Source organism: Ischnura elegans, chromosome 11, assembly GCF_921293095.1.
Source record: "Ischnura elegans chromosome 11, ioIscEleg1.1, whole genome shotgun sequence".
In the NCBI taxonomy this organism is placed as follows: Eukaryota; Metazoa; Arthropoda; class Insecta; order Odonata; family Coenagrionidae; genus Ischnura; species Ischnura elegans.
In genome coordinates, this window is record NC_060256.1 from 47146854 (window position 1) to 47161413 (window position 14560).

Consider the following 14560-nt stretch of genomic DNA (forward strand, 5'->3'; position numbering starts at 1 on the left):
TCCATCATTTAAAACTGACACACAGGAATTTTTACTCATTTCATATCCCAAATCCAAATAATTAGGATGCGTAAACCTGCACCATACATGTATTGGGCAGTTTAGACACTTGACCTGGGATGGCTAATTTTTTTTTTCTGGGTCACTGGTAATACATGAAAAATATTACATATGCTATAAGGTTTGCCAAGAAATGCTCTCTATTTTGGCACACTTTCTGTTTTAGAAAGGTGTTTTTAAAAAATACCTAAACTCTGGCTGCCCCAACTTACTGAAGGGTTATATTTTAAGCTAAAGTATGAAGATGAGATGGAATACAATGCACTTAAATGATTATCCTCCAATCACTCGATGATTACTACGGCAGTGTACCTTAAACAAACCCTTTGCAAATGCAAACTATAAGCGACTGTTCATAAAAAGAAAATTTGGTAACTTTTTTTTTCTTTCCTCTATTCAATGAAAAAGAGAGATGGTAATTTTCCTTGTACTTACATCATTAAATAAATAAATTTGTGTAAAATTGTTATTTTTCTTCGTTATAAAATCAAGATGCCATTCCACTACATATATCTCGCCTACCTCAGTTACTCTTTCCTCTATATTATTTCTACATTACATTTCCTCTTTATTTATTTTTGCACAGTTAACATGCATGCAAATAAAACCTCTAAAGGCTATGAAGTACTCACTGATATTTGCCTGTTGATTTCGTCTCTATCACAGTTATTATGAAGGCTCTGTAAAACCAAAGCCTTCTGCCGCTCAACTTCACAACTCAGCTTCTCCAAAGCCTCCTCGGCACGAATCATTGTCAAACCATTGTCTGTGGGCAGATTCCACCCCCTCAGCGGATCACCATTAAGGGCAGCCGCCCTCGAATCCACAACACGGTTCCTTCCTTCGGCAACGTCCAACGTACCGCGCTCCACACACACCTTTCCCTTCCACCCTAAACCATTCTGCATTGGCCCCATGTTGCCTCGACCCACTTCCTGCTCGGCCGACCAATGCTCCACAGCATCGGCACGAGAGAAATCCTTCCCCTCCTCTTCCTCCACACCCCCTCCCCCCTCCACCACCCTCTCCTGCACGTCCAGACTGTCTTCTACTCGCAGGTCCATCGGAGAGCCAGACTGACCCTCCCCCTGCTCCCGCTCGTCCGATCTCGGAGTGGCCCCGTGGGCAAAAGCGGGCCCTTCACACTTTCGGCCCGCACCCGTAATTTCCAACACGTTCACTCGCACTTCCTCGGAGTCCGGCATGGGAGGTGCCTCGAGAACGGAGTCGTCCCCTCCACTAACAACTAAAATCTTGGGACCCACCGTCCTCTGTTCCGACTCCTTGGATTCACAGCCTTTCAATATTGCTTCATCTTCCCCCTCTATCACTAATGCACTAATGGTAATGGAGTCCTCAGAGGTTAGAGGATCTCCGCCAGTCCAGCAGTTCAATTTTTCCTCCGTTGGAAAGGCGGTCTTCACTTCCAACCTGGTGCCAGCTTCCTTTTCTGCTGCCAGCTTGGCCGCGGCACACTCGTCCGAGTCGCTGCCACACCGACTGGCATCCGTGAAACGTTCGTCGTCCCACGAGGAAGACTTGTCCAGAGGCATACACTCTGAAGTGGCAGTGTGGAAAGTGTCTTGGGACGATAAGTCTCCTCCTCTTCTATCACTGTCCCCTTGTTCCTCGCAGCCATGAACACTGCGCAGTTCAAGAGTGAGCCTGAAAGGCCATAAACATAATAAGTGAAAAAAAAACAGTCCCTGGTTTTGTAAAACATAAGACACTTGAGATGTCAAGACACCATATACATAATGCAATTTCTTTCTAAAAAATTTTGGGTGGTTGTGGTTCCGAATACTGTATATTTGTGGACGTTGGTGGTTGTGGACGAAAATTGTATAAGGAGAAATACAATATTGTGGAGTAAAAGTCTAGAAGGAAAACCAGAAGGTATAAGACAGTAGGAAGACCGAGAATGAGCAGGTACGACGAAGTAAAGAAGGATATGAGGAAGCTTCATGGCATATTTTCGTGCAACAATTACTGTTATTCGGGCAAAAAAGAGGGTATAAATTCAGATCTACGACCTTGTGATGTGTTCGGTAGACTTAAGTCACACGGTGAAAGTACTTCTATTCACAAAGCTATTCTCTTAGACAGAGAATAGCATTCATCTTGATGTTTAGCACTGGTGAGATGAATCGATTTCTTATTTATTTTCAAATTTACATTTGTTTTTAAAAAAGAAGCTGGTGTACACTCATACATTTTCTCTAAAAAGTTTAGTTAAAAATTAGCTTTAGATATTGGTATTTTTCTCACATCGTTAGATACTGGATTAAAATTTACTAGAACTTATCCCTATAATTTTCCATTCCTTGCTTGAAATTCAATCACATAGTGATGGTGGATGTGATTTTTCACCATATTTACGAAGGAAATGACAATTTCCATGAACGATTTTCCATTTAAAAGAACGCTTGAGCATTAATATAGGGGGTAAGAGTAGTCATCATCAGTAACCACTTCACTTTCAGAGAGTTTTGGCTAAATTTGACAAACTTGCCTCTTGTAATCTCAGTACAGAGCATGATATATTCACTAACGTACAAAAGGTTTCCATATTTACCCAAGAAAGGGTATAATTCTTATGAAAACTTGCAGTGTATTTACCTACTGCATGTGCAATTTTATCATCACATACTTAACTGTTAGCACTGGGTCAGATAAAGGTTGAGAGCCAAAAGATTTTTAAACATGCTCTAAAAACTAAATATAGATAAACTTACGACTGTTTCCTGCTGGCGATATTCTCCAGCTGTTCTCTAGTCCTTTGGGCCAGATTTTCTTTAGTTGTTTCTAATTTGTTAGAGTCTGAGACCTGAGAGAAATAAAAGGATTCATTTTAGTCCCCAAATATTTAATGTTTTAACCACAGGCTATAATCCATGTCCAAATACATTGAAGAAATAAACCACGGATAAAAATAACAAGATAAACAGATGAGATATGAACTATTAGGTACAAATAATTAAAGAATTGTGTATAAATCTCTAAAAAATACTTTTAAAGTGGAAATCATAAGAGGTTAAAAGTTTGATCAAACTTGAAGCACAATTATAAGCCAGTATATTTTTTATCATAAATAAATCAGAATAAGCTATTAAAAATAGGATCAAGATGGTTTGAAAGTTGGACCAAATTTAGCCAAAGGAAAGGACAGAGGCCAGCAATTTAATTTATCCATATTAATTTCACTCCTGTTTTCCACTTCTTGAAAACATTTTTTGATGTGATGAGGAGGTTCAATTCTTTATGCTAGTTGCTGTCTCTCATTGCATCGAATATTGGCAAGAAAAAAGTTTATTTTTTTTTTAATATGGACCTGAGAATAATGAATAGCAATAGGATATGACCATAGGCACTCAATAAAAGTGACAAAAGAGTAGGATTGGACATGGGCATATTACTGCCTAAATATAACGATAACATTAACATCAAAGTTTTAAAAAATGGCCCATATCAGAAGAGTATAACTTGAGAATTTCTTGCATTGGGTAGTTTCCTTCATCAAAAAAAATGAAAGGCATTGATTGCGATTCGTTACCCACCATTAGTGTATTCATAATATAAAAATTATTTGGTTTTAGAATTCCCAGTTCAGACAAATGGCAATGGTCAATTATAACTGCATTTGAAGAATGCCAGATTGGTGCCCATGCAATACCTCTCCACGTCCGCCACAGGGACCTAGTTTCTATACGAGTAGATAGGAGTTTTACATCATCTGAGATTACCAATGCATGCATGAGGCATAGAGCTCAGGGAAACATGTCTTAATAATCACCTATTAAAACTGGCTGTGGTCGGAAAGTTTTCTTCGTTTGATAGGGTATTAATAATTCTTATTTAAGCCAAGCCCCACCTGCAAGCAGGGTACTCTGCTACCTGCTAGCAGGCTGCATCGCAGTGGCGCACACATCCTCGCCTCAAGGTCACCTCACAATGAGGGAGCGGGAAATAGACTGACGTCACACGGGCTTTTCCCAGCATTCATACTTAGCCGTTGCATTCGCGTGCTTGAAAATTTTCACTTTTCATTTAATTGCGAAAAATAGATATCATCATTTAAAAATCTAAAAGCGTGAAATGCGTACTCCAGGAGTAATAATCTTTCGATTTATGCAATATAAAAATAATTGGAAACTACCCTATTAAGATTCTTTAAAATCTACATTCAGATTTATTTATTTCAATGGGCTAATTTGAATACAAACCACATTCAAATTTCAGGGAAGTGATTGCATAACTTACCTCTGAGGAGACCAACTTTTTGACCTCTTCCTGTTTAGTCTCTATTGCACTGATCTCCGCTCCAATTTTTTCCACACGTTCTGAATGGGTGCTGAAAAGCTTGAGCTTGGACTGCAATTCCCCTTCCAACTTGGCCAATTCTTGTCGCTGAAAATCAATAGGTAGCTTCTTTACAAAACCAACACACCAAAGTGGAAACAATCTCCAACAGGGTGTTACCTAAATATAACAATAACTTAAGGCTTTACTTTGTGAAACCTCTCCATATTGGAAATAAAGAAATAAAAAATTTGTAAGGTTCACTGTTATTTATTTTGCCCAATTAATTTGCCCATTAATTTTATTGGTGCCCACAATTAAATAACAGTGAACCTTACAAAGGGTGTTACCTGTTTGAGATTTTTTTAAGAAGAATTTTTCCAAGAATGATTTCCAGGTTAACCAAAATGGAAAAGTTAACTAAATTATAAATTAAGTTTTTTAATAAATCCATTTAACTTCTTTTGGACAAGTATTTCATACAGATACGAAGTGCATACAAGTATTACCTACTTGCATGCACTTCGTATAATTACACCAACATAAATTGAAGATTGTTCACTAGTGACTTACAAGTCAAAACCAATAACAACTTTGGTGCAAGTAATAATTACTCTGGAGCAGCAAAGTTCAATTTTCCTACGATTCAATTATGGGTTTACACTAAGTTCATTCACCAACCATCACTTTTATATTTTCGTCTACTTAGCCCAAAGGCAAAGAATGACATGAACCAAATCCTGAAACATGAGTGCAATGAAAGAAATCATGGGAAGTTATAAGGAGGTGAGCATAAATGAGAAAATACAGATAAGCAGTAACATAAAAAATGATTTTCAGGTAATTTTCAACTCCTAAAATACAAAAATAAGTACCCACTGAATTGGATCCAAGTTCAATCAAATGCAGAAATCCTATTCCAAGCCCAAAGTCATATCCTTGAGGCTTATGCCACATTACACAAACCCCTTGATACACAGTTTTGCATACACGTTAGGATGTATACGAGAAAAAGGTTTCAAGAATTTTCAATATCCCACTCAACTCAGAGGACACTGCATGCATAAAATACAATCTAAGCCGAATCTAAGGCATGTAAATTTGTATTTCCCTAAAAATTAATATGGAATTTAATGAATTTTAACTCTCTCACAGGATTTATAAAATTTGTAATCTGACTAAGAAACAAAAACACGAAATAACAACAATGAACTCCAATGGCTAACTAACTGACAATGCTAACATAAAAGTCGAACGTGTGGCCTTTTCTCAAATCAGGAACAAAACAATTATGACTTTAAAAGCTAATTACAAAAGGGTAAAAATGAAAAATTGAACAGGTAAAAGGTTCTAATGTGTGTCTCATGGGATTCACTGAATGAGTGAGGAGTTAAAATATTGATTATACCAGTAGTCATCCATGAGACTTCAGGAATCGGTCTTTGTCTCAATAAAATTAATTTTTCTGGATTCTTACAAAAATTTATAATTCTAAGATTTTCAGGAGCCATCTATTGGCCTCAAGATTTAACTGAACAAAAACCCATTGAACTCCTTGATTTGATTGACGAACATGGAACAATACCAAAACTTGACTTAACCAAAATATATTGTGACTACAAGATGATATAATGCAAGAAATAAGGCATGGAGGAGAGAGAATTTACTTTCAATCACTGTGATTACATTAGACATGATCAACACCACAGATGCGTGATGAACAACATACCTGCTTGGCTAGCATCTCCCTAAATGACCTAAGCCTTTCAAAATCAAGGCACACCCTTTCTTCCTTTGCAGATCTACAATGATGGAAGCAAGAGAGACTGGGATCACTCCGCCTTCTCCAGCTACGATTTAATTGGCTGGAGTGACTGCGCCGACTTTTGTGACCACCAACCTAGGGTTTTAAACAAAGCAAATGTTGATTACCAGAAAATACAATAGAGAAAATAATTAATAAAATCCATGCTGTCTTCAAAAGCAAATCGTCTAATTGATAAGTACCATCAATTAGCCATCAATTTTCCAGAAAAGCTTGATAATATCACCAAGAAAATGGATTCATATCTATAGAAAGTAATCATATATAATTAACAACCAATTTATTTCCACTATAAATAAGCCATTGAGGTGATTTAAGAAATGAACAAGGACTCAAATTGAATATATAATTAATAATTTGCAAAGCAAAAAAGATTTTTATGTCAAATGATATAATAGATCGTATGACACAGGAGTTGAAGTAAAAGTTGGGAGCACAAAGCTATTGAGCAGATCTAAATTAACTTAGATTCTAAATGTCACAGCTCAAAATAATTGATGCACAATCAGTGATATCTTAAATGAAAAGTTTATTTTTATTAACAAAGCTCAAATATTTTAAACATGTATTTATATCATTATCACTTCATATGTGCACAAATTCCCTAATGTAAACGATTTCATGGAGTGGTGCAGAGCACCATAAACAAACATTTACAAAATTATCGAAGATATAAGAAGAAAATAATGCCTCTTCACCTAAGAAAATACAATAGCTATAGTACCTGATACTACAATACCTCTAGAAGATTGATTACCTAAATACATTTATTTACAAAAACAAATGAGAGACCTGGGTAAATAAATGACGACTATATACTAAAATTGAAATAGTGCCTCTATACTATTACTCTAGCCCTACAAGTGCTTAGAGAGAATCGCCTATAATAATGCAATTGCATCGTATGTCAAGAGAGAATGAAGTCATCAAAAAAGTAAAAATTTAATGCCTCGAACATCATAGAAAGAAATTCAATCAGAAATTTGACTGATGATTAGTTGAGCCTAAATTTCTTGACAAAATGACAAATTGCATCATTCAAGTCAGGTTGCAAAAGAAATAGGCTTAGGATGCATAGAAAATTAGTGATGAGGATAACAAAATGTGGTAAAGTGAACGTCATCAATAAAAATAAAATAGTGTTGCATACATTTTCAATCTCGAACTAAGAGAAAAGAACTTATTCCTTGTTTAAAATAGATGAAATAAAATACATACATCACAATGAACAAGAGTTGTTGCTATGTGAATCCATACATCACCATTGCTTTTTAATTTTACATGTAAAACTGCAGCGAGCGAAATTCCTTACTACAATGGAAAATATAATATTCATTATTGCAAATTGTACTTGATGCCAAACAGTCAAAATGTATGATAGGTATTATAAACGTCCAAAAATTGAATGCAGCTGCTTAAAGATACACGCTCCCCGGACATAAATTTGCAAATTTTCGGAATAATTTTCGAAGTACATATCTTCAAAATACAGTCCCGGACAATAAAGAGGAAAGCCTAAGGTGAAAAAAATTTAAAATCTTCATTAAAAATGTCATAAGCAACTGGAATCCTTTGGAATATGAAGAAGAGGGGATTTGGAGACTTTCCTAGCATATTTATCCAACTAGTAGTGAGCTCACATCCAGGTGACTCCAGTTAAATTGAATTAGCTTTGAGGAAATGGCATGACTGTTAATGAAACAAGGTAAAAATATAACCAATGTTAAATTTGAATGTTTCAGATCTAAATTTTGTCTTAAAATTACTGATGTAAAACATCAGTGAAGGTAATATATCTAATTCAAAAGTAAAAAATGGGTGAATTTTGAATTTGATTGCATTCCCTGAGTTGCACTGAAATACACTTAAATGCAATCAACGTTATCCTGAATGTCTTATCGTAAAAAGCAACCCAGCTAAAATGCAAAAAGAATCTGAATAACAAATGCGAGAACGAAGATTTTTATGGCGTGCGATTAAGTTATTCATTTTTGGATACTACCACGTCGGTTGCTGTGGCAAAGGAAACAGTTTTGCTGGCACTACTGCCAGTGTCTTCATGTCAAAGATGTCTGCCTGCTGTGAACTAGTAGTGCCAGCAAAACTGCTGTCTTTGCCACAGCTACCAACGTGGTAGTGACCAAAAATCATGAACTTAATCAAAATAACATTTCTAATGACTTTAGCCTATTCACACAGAGGAAATTCTTTAACACAATGCTTACAGAGTTTCACAAACACAAAAATAATGCAATGGCATTAGTCAAGAGTACCTCATCAAGTTCACCAAGTGAGCGTGACAGCTGTCTCCTTTGAGTCCATTTGACTAATTGATCTGGATAACGTTGCCCTCCATCATCCAACTCTGTGATTTTTTCCACAACTAAGGCCCTCATTGATTCCCATTTGCCGCTAATTTCTTCTTTTAAAGTTGAAACACATTTAGAAGCAGACTCAGCCTGGCAGAGAATGTGTGGTAAGCAAAAACTTGAAACTCAAAAAGGAAAACATTAAACCAAATAAAAAGGTTTGATGATAACACAAAACAAAATGCTCTTCTAGAATAAGTAGGTACATGGGCAGATAGGCATGAAACAGAATGCAATGACTTAGACATGGTTGGGTTTATGGCAAGCAGCATCTGTGAGATTGGTATGCAGCCCTAGAATTTTTTTTGAGAAATAAAAACAAAAAGCATTGCAGGAGACTTTATAGCCTGACTAGAGATGAGTCGAATAGCAGATTTCTCAAACTCGAATATCGAACTCGACTATTAAATCATTGCTCAAATATTCGAATACCTCAAATTTCGAATACCTCGAATACTAGAGTTGTGCAAAGCATATTAAACGTACGTTTCTTCTTCTACTTCCCTTGATGAATGTATAAATAAAAAGTTATCCAGTGGAACCTCGAAAAATACTGCATCAACTTCCGAGAAGCTCAGCTGTGAGGATATCACGTTTTGCCAGAATGCTAAGTCTCCATTGTATTTTGACATTTATTTCCTTGCGTAAAATGCTTAAATAAAGTCAGAAATACGTCATGTTTGGTCTTGTTCTTTTCTAAATTACGCACACATTACTAATACTTCAATCCAATGAAGGTGTAATATCAATTGCCGAAAGTCAATTTTAGACACCTTTTGGGCTAATAGATGACTTATGCAGCAGTTGACCTCCAGCAATGGGGAACTTCAAAGCAGGTAGGCAGAAAAAGGTCAGTGGGGGAGAAAGAAGGAAGGGTGAAACACGATTCTATTATTCTCCTGTAACTTGATATTTTCTTTTGAAGCTTTTGATTTATGGTCTGGGGCCTTTTGTTTGATTTCAGAGAGGAGGAAAGCGTTGGAGGAGGGGCCAAGGGCTGGTGGATGGAGGGGGTAGCGGATTTTGGGAATTGTGCTACGTAGTTACTATCCCACGGCACTGAGGTTCTCCTGGTGGGGGAAACCGGGGATTTTCGGATTTTTTCACCCAATCATTTTCGGTTCCCCACGTCGAACTCTTTTAACCGCTTTAATCCACAAATTTGATGTTGTTCGTCAACTTGCCTAAAACAGCGCTGCATGCACTAAACGACTAGAGTTCTCTACATTTTTCCGAGTCGACTACCAATGACATGCGTGTGACAGTGTATGACACAAAATTCAAAGTATTCGAGGTATTCGAGAGCGCACCTTTAGCATAATTATTCGAGATCTCGAATATCGAATACTCTCTAGTATTCGAGGTATTCGCGGATACTATTTGCACATCTCTACTTCTGACATCACTTATCTTTTTGTTTTATATTAATTCATATTTATTTATTAATTTAGCAATATTATAATAACTTAAAATTTAGCCCAATATATTGAGAGCTATTGACCACAGTTTAAAACTGATTTCAATGGGAATGCATGGAATTTTTTAAAATAGATATTATAAAGTTTCCAACAAGAAATTCACCAAGCATTCTAATGCACCATAATAATGTCTGTACTACATCACCAATGAATTAAAAAATTTACACTCACAGGGACTGTCTGACAACAAAGTTAGGGCCATCATACTAGGATTGTGATCTATGTATGGAGCAAATGAGTCAAATGTTTAAGCGTGCATAAAATATAGGCGGTTACATGCAAAGGCGAGTGATTGTTGAGATCTTATACACACAAACTAGGCATACCCTTGATTTCTCCCTTTCCCTCTCCCGAACAAGATCTTCCTTCCTCCGCTGAAGATCAGCTTCTCTTGCTTGCAATGCCTGCAGGGCATCCTGCTGGCTCCTTTCGAGCCTCTGCCAGTCTTCAGCCAACCTTCGCTTCTGTACTTGATATTCTAGCTCCATTTGCTGCCTCTCCTGCAATTAAAGATATGAGATAAGGAAAAAACATTACAGTCAACCATAGGCAGATTTAGGGGGGTGGGAGGGCACGTGCCCCCCAGACGCTTAACACATTCAGTGCAGAGCATGTCAATTGACGTGGTCCTATCCAAGCCAAGATACGGAGCACGCCAATTGACTTGCTCCGCCACTCGGGCCGGGAGCCCTTTCTCCACCTCCATATGTGACTAATATCCACTTCTGAGTCTTCCAATCGTGAGTATGGCCTTCAGCAAACTTCCCTCTTTTGAACCACGTGCGACGTTTGTAAAAAGCAGTATTTGAACGGAAGTTATGGCACGGAAAACTCCCTCTACTTTTCTTTCTTATTTAAATGGCCGATTTTGACATCTTTCATGAAAATCGGGCCCGCACTGAATGTGTTAAAAAGAAGGCGGCGATTGAGATGGCATGAGGCAAAATTCCAGAAATCATTACGATGCCAGAGAGCATGCCACGCAAAGAAGATAATAATCCATATTGATTTATTAGCTATCGACCGCGAGTTAATAATAGAAAAAATAAAAGGTGTCTTAAAAAAATAAAAGAAAACTGTCCTTCTTACCTACGTAACTTATTAAAATTTTCCTATTGGTAGCTTTCATATTAAAATAAAAAGTACATTTCATACAGTACCTAATAGTTGTATGTTGCTCATAATTCTAAATACGAGGAGACCATTAGCAAATCACACCCCGCCCCCCCCCAGAATAAATCATGGATCAGTCTTTGTAGTCAACTCTTAATAATCTGCCCCCCAATTATCTGGTTTATGTTCTATCCAGACTATTTTTATTCTCCCGGGGCAAACAGTTTGAAGAATATTCTGAAGATGATAATATTGAACTGAAAAAAATCAGGAACCTAATAAAATTCAATGAAACATGTATGTAAATGCATTTATCCTAAATATTCTCCACATTGCAAAGTAAAAGAACATATTCCAAGCATTCTCATTATGTACTTGTTTATCTATGCTTTTTGATTATCCAAGCCTCAGCTTACATTCATTGGATAACCGAGTGTTGACTGAATATATGATCATCAAGTTATTTAACAATATAATGGAGTTCTTAAAGAGTTATACACATAAAATAAATTGGTAAAAGGCACTAATCATAAATAATTTTTAATGTTCAAAAATAAAAATCATTTAAGTATCAATAAGTGGGATAAAATTCAAATTTATATACCGTATATGTCTGAATTTAGTCCCCCCTTTTTTCCAAAAATGCCTGTGGCAAAAGTAAAGGGGGGGACTATATTCAAATGCATTTTTTTAACTTTTCCCGAAACTGAAGCCTCAAAATTAAGGGGGGCGGGACTATATTCGGAGAAATACGGTATTTCTTTATTATATTATTAACATGTTGTAAAGGAGCAGGTAGTGTTTTAAAATGCTATGCATTTAAGGTTGGTAATTGATCAAGAAAAACTGTAAGGACAGAGCTGACACAAACAAAAAGGGGAGCATTGTGATGAAAATAGCGGCATTTGGTCGGACAAGTTATCACTTGCGATATTTTGCCCTAAAAACTTATTAATTGTGTTCACAATGTGGGTTTATTTTCATTTTTGAAGTAAGGTACATGTCGTTACCCCCAATTTTCTCCATAAGGACTTATCCAGGGCTACTGTGTTCGATATACATACATATATGTGTTAACTGATTTGCTAAATAAAACGGTAATGTTACAGCATACAAAGTCACTTGTTTCATGCTCCATTGTGCGTGAGCCAATGTGAAATGTACTTTGAACTAACACCCACCTCTTCCAGTTCCCTTTGAGCAATTTCAAGGGCCTCCTTCTTCTCTTGCTGTTCTCTTTCCCAATCTAGCTCCTTTTCTGCCTGCTCCCGCTGCAACAGATATAACGTCAGCATTTATAAAACAAAAATATCTTTTCTTTTCTCGACTCGAACCATGATGATCACCAAGATGCCCATCACCAATATGGCTGCAAGACAAACACCTTTGGTAACACAATCTGTCAGCAACAGCAATGCTTTTCTATCCATAAATACAACACTTACGACATAAAAGCATCCATGATGTTATATATAAAGGCTAAGATGAATTTTTAAGTACCAAAAATAAGAAGATATTGATGGCCATATGAGAAAATGTATAAAATTCAGACAAATTATTATGAACAGAAAAAAGTAGACAAAGTAATCTTACCACAAATTTTGATGGCATAATTGAAAAAGTTAAAATTGCTAAAGGTCAATTTTTATGCTTATTTTTTTCTTTTTGTCAATCAAAAATCCAATCCAATACATAGCTCTTATCCACTGAAATTTTAAACATTAAAAGATCTTAATATATTTGTCCAGTATGGGTGTAACTTCCATGAACTATGACTCATTCCTACTCCAAGACACTTTCTCCCATTACAAACAATTAGCCTAAACATGAAGGGAAAAATTCTACCCAAGAGAAGTTTAAATAACAAATTGGTTCCATTTCGTTTCTGCAAAGTATTGCTGCTAATGAAATCAATACAGTAGACTCTCGTTATTACGAAGTTCACAGGACCGAAAAACCGGAGTTTCGTAATAATGAAGTTCGTACGAATGTTTCTTTTAAGAATCAACGAAAAAAAATAGTTTATAATATACGCGATTAAATTATGCGCAAATATATAAAAACAAGAAAATTTGTTTCAGTTTCTCAATCAAAGAAAGCAGCATAACACAAACAACAGTTCATATCTTCCCAAATACAGTAAGTCATCGATATACGAACTAGATGCGTTCTGAGACGTTCGTAAGTTGATAAACACCTACAGTTCGGCCCCCAAGAGTTGCCCGAAGACAGGCAGAATGGTCTAGTCCGGAGTGGGGTCAAGGTTGCCAGGTAAGAAAGCGAATCGCCTACATCACAAGTAAACAAAAGAGTTCCCTTGAGAATGGAGCCAGAAGGGACGACGAGCGTGAAGACCCAAAGGAAGAATCCCTTGTTCTGGTGATATGGAGAAAGGGGTTGTTTTAGTGGTTCAGGCTTATTTCAGGGCTCCACATGCGACAACGTTGTACGACTAGTCGAGGGTGCGAGGTGCGTTTGGGGGACAGCGATTGGCTACAAACCGTGTTGGCGCAGGGTTTTCCGCCCTTTATTTTGTGCTATCACCGGACAACTCTCGCAGGCCGGACTGCATGCAAGGCATTGAGGAGTACGGTTATCCTGCAGAACGCAATACTGCATCACAATTGAGCAATAACTCACAATTGTGACGAACTGATCTAGCTGGGTGTGCGACGTAGCCGGAGCAAAAAAAAATCGCTCTCCACAGTAAGGAAGAACAGGCAAAGCGCTGAACAATTCCTAACTTCACATTGGATTCAATGACACTTTGTTCAGATTGTGCCCAAAGTGCGAGTTCCTCTTCACCACACAGCATCGCATCGGCTAAATCGAAAGGTGCCAAATATGAAGTTGGAATTTTTGAATGCTCGCATCTCTGAAAGTACATAAATCCATTGTGCGTACGAAGAGGACTGACTGCAAGTCCAATTTACGAGCGTTTATGAGTGGGTGATCATGATTCCACAGGAATGATACTTATTATATACAGTGCAACCTCGATATAACGACACCCCACGGTGCACTAATAAACACTCGCTATAGCGAATTGTCGCTTTACCGGAGGTGGAGCAAATAATAGCCAATATACCTGTTGCAAACAGATATACAGGAACAGGAGTGGTGCGGCGACAGATAAACATCTATTCGAGAAACGTAAGCATAAATCCAGACGAAAGGCGATGTTTTTTTGCATCACTAAATTTCCTTACTCAAATAACGACTAACTATTCAAACAATTTATAAGTGCCGCACCGAATAAAAATCATGCAAAGCATTGTTTCGTCAATCATTATATTTATCGAACGACAGTTTACCACATAAATTTGAGACTGAGCACTCCATTAACTTCATTTCTAACAGATCTCTAACATTTACAGAGGTTAAGGAGTCTTAATGAAAGTCTTCCGGCGGTGAAA

The 14560-nt window shown here is 37.0% G+C and overlaps 1 protein-coding gene across 2 annotated transcripts in view; it reads right to left on the minus strand.

Moving 5' to 3' along the window:
- Positions 1 to 14560, minus strand: part of LOC124167552 (kinesin-like protein Klp98A) — a 226373-nt gene that overhangs the window by 18418 nt on the left and 193395 nt on the right. For both annotated transcript variants that reach the window (XM_046545515.1, XM_046545514.1), the window contains 7 exons: positions 12326 to 12415; positions 10358 to 10531; positions 8458 to 8643; positions 6089 to 6259; positions 4321 to 4467; positions 2796 to 2887; positions 693 to 1725 (listed from right to left, as the gene is read on the minus strand). In XM_046545515.1, coding sequence (XP_046401471.1) covers positions 693 to 1725; positions 2796 to 2887; positions 4321 to 4467; positions 6089 to 6259; positions 8458 to 8643; positions 10358 to 10531; positions 12326 to 12415 — 1893 coding nt within the window. The remainder of the gene's footprint in view (positions 1 to 692; positions 1726 to 2795; positions 2888 to 4320; positions 4468 to 6088; positions 6260 to 8457; positions 8644 to 10357; positions 10532 to 12325; positions 12416 to 14560) is intronic.